This window comes from Ipomoea triloba, chromosome 7 (assembly GCF_003576645.1).
Source record: "Ipomoea triloba cultivar NCNSP0323 chromosome 7, ASM357664v1".
NCBI lineage: Eukaryota > Viridiplantae > Streptophyta > Magnoliopsida > Solanales > Convolvulaceae > Ipomoea > Ipomoea triloba.
Window position 1 is genome coordinate 25,270,986 of NC_044922.1, and position 11,482 is coordinate 25,282,467.

The window sequence follows — 11,482 nt, forward strand, 5'->3', positions numbered from 1 at the left end:
ATTCGTGAGAAAGTTAATATGCTGATTCCCCTCCCCAATATGTGAGTCACTCGAGTGTTTTCGACCTGTCTAAGTAGCGCTCTGCAATCCAAGAGTAATACCCACACTACCAAATCCACATTCGAAGTCCTGTCACTGCTTTGACCCCATATCCATCTCGACTTAGACCCCTTTCCACCCTTTTTCTTGGATCAACTTGAATCATTCCCTGAGGCCCCACAACTCTGCTACGGAGGTAGACGTTGTCCCAACACTACCACAAAAAATCCTTTTAACATCGATTATTTTGGGCATGTCGATTATTTTTCAACGTAGTTCTAGCCGACATAATAAATAAATTATACGACATCAGTTTTTTTTAAAAAGTACATACGACGTAGGTTTTTAGAAAAAAAAAAATTGACGTCGTATCTATTTTTAATTTTTAAATAAAGAAATACGACGCCGAACTTTAAAAAAAAAAAATTGACGGTGTATCATATTTTTTAAAAAAAAGATATAACATCGGTTTTTATAAAATCGACGTCATATATATTTTTAAATTAAAAAAATATATATAATTTAATATAAAACTAAAATTAAAGTTCATCATAATATTTAATATAATACACAATAATTTGACAAAAATACAAAAATTATCACCCATTATAACAGATAATTCGAAATAATTTAAAAATATTTATAACAATTCACACAAACTTTAAAACATAATCCGAAATAAATTAAAAATATTATATATTTTCAAATCATAATAATTTACAAATTAAAATAATACTTCAAACAAATTATAAAAAAAAATAAAAATTATGAAGTCTAAGCAGCGCTCTGCAAGTAACAACCCCGCTACCAAATCCACATCCGAAGTCCCTGTCACTGCTTTGACCACCAGGCCACTTCCATGTCCAACTCGACCTAGACCCCTTTCCACCCTTTTTCTCTGACCAACCTGAACCATTCTTTGAGGCCCCATAGCTCTGATATGAAGGTAGACGTTGTTCCAATCTTGATTGTGAACCGATTAAGTATTAATATAGTTAGATATATTATTAAAATATATTAATTTAATCGAATTCACAATATTGATTTCATTTTAAAGTCCAAATATGTCTCTAATTTAATTATTGAGACCATAAAAGCAAGATAAGGAGCTTCATTTTTATTTATATAGTGATACGAGTAGCAGAGGACCACATAAATATACATCACACACATTAATATACCAGAAATTGAATGATATATTTGGAGCTCTAATAACATATACGCATGTTATAGTTCATATGTCATCCCCACCTTGAGCATTCTCTTCTGCGGAATATCAAACACTTTGTAACTCTGCCTTAAATTCCTCTTCAAAAAGTTGTAAACATAATTAATCAACAACTTATTAGCTATCCCAGCTCCCTTCCCTGCAACCACTTCTTGCTCCCCCACCAAATGCACCACCCCACTGCGCCACGCCCTATCCACCACCTCAATGTCTCTCTGTGACAATCCCTCCACATCTTCTCCCTTGCTGTTGCTGATCTCTCCCGACCTCTCATCGCCTTCTTTGTTGTTGGTTAGTGCCCGAAACACGATATCATCTCTCACAAACTCCTTTAACCTCTCCACCAACAGCCTCTCGAACGGCTCCTCCTCGTTCCGCACGTCCGTGTACCCGTACCTGACCACGCACCGGAAAACGCACATTTCGCGCGGCTCGACGCGGCGGAACAGAAACCGCTCTTCCACGGGGACTTTGCTGATGGGGAGGGACTTTATGGAGACGAAAACCAGAACGGAATGAAGGGCCGGGACGTTTTCCACATAGTGTTTGAAAATTGGGGGAATTCCATGAACTAGTTCAGAGTAAAAGACCGCTAGACCAGGGAGACGGCAAGAATTTGTTTTAGTGAGTATCTCCATAACCTTGTCTGAGGAAACTTTGTTGTCCAGCTCGAAATAGTATTTCTTTCGGTACACCATGTTCCAGGTGAACATGATGAACATGAGAAACAGGGCAAATGCCAGGGGAAGATACCCGCCTTGATCGAACTTGTACAGGACTGAGCTTAGGTAGAGCAGCTCGACTGAGCCGATTACCAAGACGTAGAGGATTACCAGGAAGATATTGGTTTTCCAAATCATGATCATTATCAAGACTAGCAGTGTGGATGTTAGTGTCATCACGAAAACCACGGCGATGCCGTAGGCATTGCCGATTCGGGCGGTGGTTCTGAAGCCGAGAGTGACAGCAACGCAGGCTACCATGAGAAGGTAATTGACCTCGGGGATGTAAACTTGTCCCTCGTATTTGGCGGAGGTATGGACGATCTTGACACGAGGAAAGCAGCCTAGAGAGAGGGATTGCTGGATGATAGAAAATGTGCCAGAAATCATGGCCTGACTCGCAATAATTGCAGCCGCCACAGCTACCCCAAACATTGGCCAGTATACAGATTCTGCATATATATGTATATATGTTACTGTTGGATTTTTGGAAGAGTACCAATGTAGCATAGACAGACATACAAATTAAATGGCATATTGTTATTGTTCGAGGACAGGTGAAAGATAAGTCTAGCATCAAGTGGCTAGTGTATTGTTGGGAGAAGACCTGAATGCCAAGTCTAGTGCTGAGTAACTATAAGATTATTGGGTGGAGGTCTGAAGGGCCAAATCCAACACCATGTGGCCAGAAGATTGTTGGGTGGAGCCCTTTTGGCCAAGTCTGACACCTTGTTTCTAAAAAATGTGGCTGTATAAGGAAATTAAGTTGTGTTATCACTGCAAACTGTAACTTTTGGTGTAATGATAAGTTTTTTATTTTAACAAGTGATATTTGAATTGTGCATTCGCTACTAACTATAGCTTTTGGTGCCGTGCTAAAAGCTTAATCCTGATAGTCACGCTAATTAGTATATATATATACTCACTTGGTATTGATTTGTAAAAGGTGTCAGAAACTAAGTCCTTGTGATTCCGAAGGAAAGCAGCCTGTCCAGTGTAGGCTAAGATAAGGGCAGGATAGGTTACACTACACATGCTGATTTGTATGGACCGGACACTGAAATGACCAACATCCGCAAACAGCGCCTCAGTTCCTACAACCACAAATTAACATTAAAAACTCTTCGAATTCAAACCATACTAAAAGATTGAATTCAGTCAATTACTAAACAACTAATTCACCTGTTATAGCGAGAACGACGCCACCCAAAGAAATCCAAGCATCTTTCTTGTTCCTCCGGAAGTAATCAACAATGTACTTGGGATTAACGGCTTTAAGGACAGTGTGGTCATGCTTGGCTAAGTTGTACACTCCGATCATGGCTATGGAAAAAAACCATAGGCAAATTATGGGGGCGAAGCTGTAGCCAACTTTGTCAGTTCCAAACCTTTGAATCATGAACAGAAACACTAAGATTGCAACCGAAATCCAGACCACGGTATCTGCGTGCATTCACATCTCAGCTTTATAAATAGTGGTAAAGTAACATTTTTAATTCTATATATATATATATGTGTGTGTGTGTGTAAATTAATGCACACATGTATATGTATGTATTTATACTTTGTTTAATAAGCAACCCCGGCCCACCAGTTAATAAAATAGAAGCTAAGTATAGTTGGACTGTTAATAGGGATTACCTTCGTTAAGTTTAGAAGTTGCTTCCTTCAAGCCTCCCACCGCTGACAGAACTGTCCACACAAGTTGAAAATTCTTATTACTTGCCAAGATCAACATTATATAGTGATTTAGTAATTAGGTCCTTAACTTTTTAAAAGGTGCAATTAAACTTATAAACATGTTATTTTGGAGTATTGAAATCCTAAAATTGGTTGGTGACCTATAATTGCAGGTCCTAAGGTTCTGACAATCCTCTGGCCAACTCCGGTGGCCGTCTGACCAATTTCCGACAAGATTCCGAAGGCAAACACTAGTGACCGTTCGCTGGTGTTTGCTCCTAGAATCTCGTCGAAAATTGATAAGAGGGTCGCCAAAGTTGGCCAAAGAGTCGCCGGAATCCTAGTGACCTACAATTACAAGTGACAAACCAGTTTTTGGACTTGAATATTCTAACATAGCATGTTTATGGTTTTACTTGTACCTTTTGAGAATTTAAGGGCCTAATTGACTCTTGAATAAAATTTATGGGCTTATTTGACTTTTCCACAATAATAACAATAACAATAACAACAATTCCAACAATAATAATAATAATAATACCTGAAATACAAGGAGTAAGGACACCGTCGCCGATTACCATAGAAGTGCCAAGCATGGTGGCAAAGAGCAAGATGAATTTGGCTACAGTGCTGTTTTCAAGATTGGACTTGAGCTTAGAAGCTAAACGAACACGATGATTAGGCAACTCAAGTTTGAACGTCGACACATCTCCATCTTCTGCCTCTTGGCTTGGGATTAACCCCACTTTCGCATATCGGCATATCAAAGAATACATTGCAAACGTCCCACCTTCATATTATTTTTTCCAAAAACAAAAAAGAAATATCAAAATGTGATTTCTTTTTAATTTATGTACTATAGGTAAGAATTGAAATGGTACATATTCTAGTCACACCGTTTGGTTTATGCATTAATTAATTGAGCAAAAAAAAGTAACTTTAAATTTCAAATTTGTTGTAGCATTTCTAAATTTAGTTCTAGATAATTGTTTTTTTTTCCTTTAACACCTCAAACCATCATATTTTGGACATTTTTTATCCTTCCGATAGACTTTTTTCGGTAAAATCTTATTTTAGGAAAGAGTATTTCCTAATGACAAAGAAGATGCTTCTTTCTTCTTCTTCTTCTTTTTTTTTTTCTTTTTTCTGTTTTGCTCCTACAACTATAGTAGATGATTCACATGCAAAATCAATCATGGACTAAAATAATAGCGGTCAGACTGAAGCCGATTGAATAGCGACATCTTGAACTTTCCAACTGCATTGTAAAATGATTCCCCAGCAAGCACCTAGAGGATAGAAGTCCTCACGTACTTGGTATCGTCATTGACGAATGGCGATTTGGGGCCGGGTTTAAGAAGATGAAGACAAGAACCGGGTGAAAGAGATGGTGCAATCCACGGTTGAAGAGACAAAAATAAAAAATAAAAAAATCTAGCGCCGCGAAAATCAAAATAATTTATTTAACCAATAATTAGTCAACACGTGAGGAATATGCCGAAGTATATGTGAGTTAAATTCAAAAAATTTCTCTTTTATTTTTTGTTTTTTCCGATCTGTAGAAAAATGCTAATAGGTGCTCCGATTCATCCAGCTGACAATTCATAACTTCGAGTCTATATAAAATACTCCGTAGTAGTTAACTATTGATTTTGTTTTCCAATAGAAGGACAACATAAAATTAAAGAATCTTTGGACCATATGCAACTAGCAGACAAGTACCTTATTTTTCGTCAATAATAATGCGCCAAATTCCTCGCTAATTACGACCTTTATATTTATGTTGACATATAACATATTCCTAGTAAGTGCGTAATTGCGTATAATGACAAAAAATGTACAATTTTGATTGAGTATTCAAATCAAAATATTATTATTTTAATCAAAACATCGTTTAAACCAATTAAGCCATGCCACTAAAACCAATATGCATCCTCCCCCAAGTAAATACACACCCTACTAGATTACAAACTTGACTTGATTATATTTTATTGGAAATAATGTTATGCCTCGTAATTAGGTACAGAAAACACTTATTTTTAATGTATTAAAAAGAAAATTGCACTTTTCGAACTAAGTAATAGATTAATCGTAGAATTCGTCATTGAGTGTTGGCCATGTTCACTTTTCATCACTGAGTTACATTAAAATTACAAATTTCGTCCATAATGTTTTATTAGTACAAGGATGAAAAGTGCAACGTCAGTTATAACTTAGTGACGAAAAAATGAGTATGACCAACACTTAGAGACGAATTTTACAATAACCTTATAACTCATAAATGAAAAGTGCAATTTTCCCTTTATATGGATCAAGATTTTATTGAGAAATTTGACTAGTCTATTTTTTGTTTATAAATCTCAAAATATTAGGCACATATACATTATAATTTCAATTAATCAACACATATCTCCCATAAAAAATAAAAAATAATAAAAAAAACACCTAAAGAAGTCTGAAAACAAATTGCTCATATAAGAACTTTATTACAATTATTTTTAGTGCGATATAAACCCATATGCACCCTCCCCAAGTAAATACATACCTAGCTAGGTTACAAACATGATTTAATTATATTTTATTGGAAATAATGTCATGGCCTGTAACTATGTACAGACAACTAATTAACACTTATATTTTACCATTAAATGGACCAAGATTTTAAAAGATAAATTTGACAAGTCGTCTTTTTTTTTTTTCTTAAATCTCAAAATAGTGGGCACATATACGTTATAATTAATTTCAATTAGTCTGCATGTATCTCCTATAAAATCAAAAAAAAAAAAAATCTAGAGAAAGTTTGAAAACAAATTGCCACCTTGTGGTCTAGTGACATCTGGTTTACCCTCTTACATAAAAGGGAGTGGGTTCGTGGATTCGAGCCTCAATGGAGCTCTTTGTGCTTTAGAGAGTAGTACTCAAAAAAAAAAGATTTTACTAAAATTATTTTCAGCTAGATTTAAAACAATAATCAAATTCAAGATTCTTACTAATTGTATGGCAATTCATCTACTTTTTTTTTTGGAAAGCAACGAAATGAAATATATTATAATGAAACGGAAAACAAAGGAAGAATAAATTAAAAATCTGGGGGATACCATCCCAATCAGATTGAAAACTAATTGCTCTTGTCAAGGTCTGATTGAATAAAATATTTAACAAGATTCCAAATTTTAATAAACTTTTTAAGGTTTAAATTAGACTATGTTTGCAATATCCTTTATCTCTAACGTTATATATAGTAAAAGAATTGAAAAAGAAGTTTGTTATAATTTATATTTGTGATCCGAGATCGGATTAGGTAAAATAGTAGTAATACGTACCATCTCCATTGTCGTTGGCACGAAGAACAATGAAGACGTATTTGATGAGTGGGATGAGAGTGATGGTGTAGTAGATCAAAGACAGGACACCTAGGATGTCATCATCGTTTTTGATCGGATTGGTGAAGGTGCTGGAGTACACATACAAAGGTGAGGTTCCGATGTCTCCATACACCACTCCTATGCTCTGGAAAGCTAGTTGCAACACCACAGACCACCCCAACCCCTGCATGTATATATGTAAAAACATATCAATATATATATATAACATCACCAAGATTCAAATTCCTTCTGAATTAAAACCGGGTATCTCAGTGATGGATCACTTGATTTAAAGATTGACCTTAGAGGCGTGATGGTGATTCTGTCGACCTTTAAACTTGTTGGACTCGAGGTCCAGCGAGTCCAGTCGTTTCAACTTGTACCAAGAATTATTCCTGCTCTGAAGCGGGGTGGATGAAATTTGGGAAGAAATTTCGTCCGTGGTTGGCTCTATGGCACTGCTCTCACTCTCATCATGGAGGGTTGGCTCAACAACACTAGACATTTTTTTTTGTCTGAGGAGAATTGAATTGTAAGGGAAATTTTACACTAGCATATATATATGTATATATGTGCAGATAGATCAGAGAGAGTTTTGGTTATAAAGGAGAAATACAAAATATAGGGTGAGAAAGTGCAGGGAAAGCAGGAGGGGAAGATACGTAGTTATAGGCGGCAGGAGGTGAGGGGAAGATGCATGTAAATGCAATGGTTCTTTGTATTTGGGTGGGCACGTGCACGCGTTAATTCAAAACTCTCGCCATCATCTATTATTGTTTTTCAATGTCCCATTTTTTAGGGATAACTGTAAATTAAAGTGTAAATGCTTGGTCTTCACTCTTCACTACATCCTTTCTCACACCTCTCTCACACGGTGTGATAAATTAAAGTAACACCGTACCCCCTTCAATTTTTTACCATTTTATGTATCTAATTCAAAGTTAATTATTTACACAATTCTATTTTTCCTACTATTTTGATTAGTTTTTTTTTTTTGGTAAATCCACCGGATCTTTCTCCGTCTGTCTAACGGTCTGGGTCCACCCGCACTCGTTCCGGGAGGCACAGGAGCTAGTCTATGGGGAATCAACGCTTGTGGGAATCGAACACGGGCTCTCCCGAAATTCCTCCCCACAAAAGTTTGATTAGTATTACTATACAAAATTTATACATTTAAAAATTACATTAAAAGTACAATTAAACACACAAAAAAATCCGATTTAAACTTGTATGAAAATATTAAAGAAAATAAGTAAGAAAAAAAAAGGAGATAATTTGACCCTTGAATAATAAATGAGACAAAGGAAGCATTTATTTTAGTGAAAGTATAATACGGAGCTAGTAGGTTTTTTTTTTTTTTAACCAGTCAATAAGTATTATATTTTCATTAAAGAATATTATATTTTCACTAATATTTTCATCTCCAACCAGAGACGGAGTAATGGTCTTCATCTCTAGGCTGAAAATCAACAAAAAGGTTCTTCGTCTCCAAGCGAGGATGCGAAGAATAGTTCTATGTCATATTTGAACCATTTTTTCCAAGTTTCCTATATATACTTCTTATTGCACTAGTACATAAATGACATTTAACGTCAGTTTTTAGAGTATTTAACATCAGTTAAAAGGAGACGTTATATAAATAGACATTGTACAACAAACATACGACGTCGATTAAATAAAAATCAACATCGTATATTTTTAAAATTTATTTAAAATGACATACAACGCGGATTATTTATTAAATAACCAACATTGTACATTTTAAAAAAAAAAAATTATACCACGTCAATTTTTTGATAAAACCAACGTCGTATATTTTTATTTAAAATAAATAAATATAATAACCGACGTTGTATATTAGTTTATTTTTAAAATTTTTCAATAATATACCACGTCAGTTTTTAACTACAAACCGACGTGATAAGATAATTTAATAAATAAATAAATACGACGTCGTTTATACACTTAACCGACATCGTATGCATTTAAATTTATATTTTTTCATAACGATTCCACGTCAATTTTTTTTAACAAATTGACGTGTTATATTTATTTATTTTTAAATTCAAAATTTAAAATAATAATTCATGAAATAATATACACAAAAACTTATCAAGTTCAGAATATATACCTAATAATTCATAAAATTCGAAATACATTAATAATTAATTTCATATATAATAAAATAATTATTGTCAACTCCAAAAGTTCTAAATTTGAAATAAAATTCAAAAAATATACAAAAACTCACAATGTAAGTGGTGGGGAAAGTGCGGCGGTGAGGATGTCGGTGGTTGGTTCGACAGAGAAGAGAAGAGGAGGAGAGGGGTGTGGGGTTGTGCGGCGCACTGTAACGTTGTGAAATGAGGTGAAGGGTTTTAAAAAAAAACCTACGACATCGGGTTATTCTCGGTCGCAGGATAATTTTTTATTATTATTAACCGATAGGACTTCAGTTATTAAAAAAAAAATCAACGTCGTATCAGATCATCATTTTTTTTTCGCACGAAAACGATGGTGTTTCTCATTTTAATATTATAATTATTTTTTAATATGTTATAATAAATAAATAAACAAATAATAACTATATATGATGTTGGTTTTCATAAAAACAGACATTGTATATGAAATATAAAAAATAAATAAATAAAAACACTTTTTGTATATGTGATTTCTGTAGTAGTGTTGGCAAAATTATTTGTACCCAAAAACAAAAAAATTCTAAATCTTTCTACTCCTACATAGTGTAATTCTCTCTAGTTTTTACCAACTCTCTGAAAAATTTCTTGTGTTCCTTCCTTGTTCAATTCATTGAACAATATATTCGGGTGTTGAATATACAATTATAAATAATTGTATCCATGAAAACTGATGCTCCAACGTTCTAGCATTCTTGGAATTAAGTAAATCAATTTTAAAGAAAATGTGTATTAAATATCTTAGATTAACCGTGATGTAAAGCTCTTAAGTCTTAAGACCCCTTCCTTTTAAGAAATCTACTGTGGGATTTTTTTAGAAATTATATTTATTGAAAAGTATACAGGATTTTTAAGAAATTTATTTCACTTATATTTATTGAAAATTCCTATAGTTTTGCAAGTATTGCAAAGCTCTTAAGACCCATCCCTTAAAAAAAATTGTTAAATGTTGTGGTTGCTTCTATACTTTTGTTATTATATTATATAAGTTTAAAATAAAATAATATTTAATAAAAAATCTATTTATATTAAATTAAAGATATATATTTTCTATTTGAATATTTATGTAATTTATGTATTTGAATTTTTTAAAATTTTAATGATATCAATATTTTAAAATTTTAATTAATTTTATTTTCCATAATTTTAGTTTTACATTTCAAATTTTTACATAATACAAATTATTTGATCTCAAAATTTTTATTATTTTTATTTTTAAGATTTGTAAGTAATTTATATGTTGATATAAGAGAATAATTGTGAAAAAAAAATATTTATTGTTAATGAAAGAAAATAATTTTTTTAAAGGTGTTTTGAAAATAGAATCAGTTTTGAAAATAAATTTTAATGATATGCCAAAGACCTTGTGGTCAAGTAACATCCGGTGTCTCGATTAACACTCCCACATGGATGATGGAAGTGGGTTCGAGCCTTAGTGGAGTCAATTGTTGACTAGTTGTGCTTTAGTAGGTCCTACATTGTAACAGAGTCAATAGTACTAAAAAAAAATTTTTTTTAATGATATAAATGTTGAGAAAATAATCTTCTAAAATAGATAATTATAAGTATGGCAATATAACAATAGAAGAATGAGAAAATATTGTAGGAGATGCGATTGAAAAAACTCCTAAGCCTAAAATAAAGTGGGAGTGCAGGCCCCATTTGGGGATGTTTTTCCTCCTTAAAAGCCCCTAAAAGTGTGGAACTTTCAAATCGGAGATTTACTGTTTTTGTACACAAGATGACAAGAAGATGGAAAGAAAAGGATATTTTTCCACACACAAAAAAAAAAAAAAATAAATAAAAAAAATCACGTGCGTGTTAGGTTCCGTCACGTGTGACATTTGTGCACTTTTATGCCGAAAAGTCAAATGTATCACAAGCGTGGTCCAGTCAGCCGTGATTTTAATTTGTATGTTATGACATTATTAGCTCGTGATTGGATACCATGAGGCAATAAGGGTGCTTTTAATTTAGATCTTTAATTATTTCTTAATTTTATATTTTTTAAGAATCTTATATTATTATTCTCAAAAAAAAAAATCTTATATTATTTTAAAAATCCCAAAAACTAAATATGAAAATATTAATTTTTCAAATAATATAAAATTTTTGAGCATGCATATAATCTGAACTAAGAACTAATATGTAAATCCAAGAATCATTGTAACTAAATTGATAAATTAAACATTTTAATTTTAACATTCTTTAATTATTAATTCACATCATATATATAATTATCCCGTCCCA

At 33.1% G+C, this 11,482-nt stretch overlaps 1 protein-coding gene across 1 annotated transcript; it reads right to left on the reverse strand.

Annotated features, from left to right (window-relative positions):
- Positions 1–1,134: 1,134 nt before the first annotated feature.
- Positions 1,135–7,643, reverse strand: LOC116023985 (potassium transporter 5-like). The gene is made up of 7 exons (XM_031264871.1): positions 7,336–7,643; positions 6,993–7,218; positions 4,211–4,459; positions 3,631–3,681; positions 3,172–3,432; positions 2,916–3,083; positions 1,135–2,441 (listed from the first exon to the last, which is right to left on the reverse strand). The coding sequence occupies exons 1-7, from the start codon at positions 7,537–7,539 to the stop codon at positions 1,267–1,269; spliced, it is 2,334 nt and encodes a 777-aa protein (XP_031120731.1). The 5' UTR covers positions 7,540–7,643; the 3' UTR covers positions 1,135–1,266.
- Positions 7,644–11,482: the final 3,839 nt, after the last annotated feature.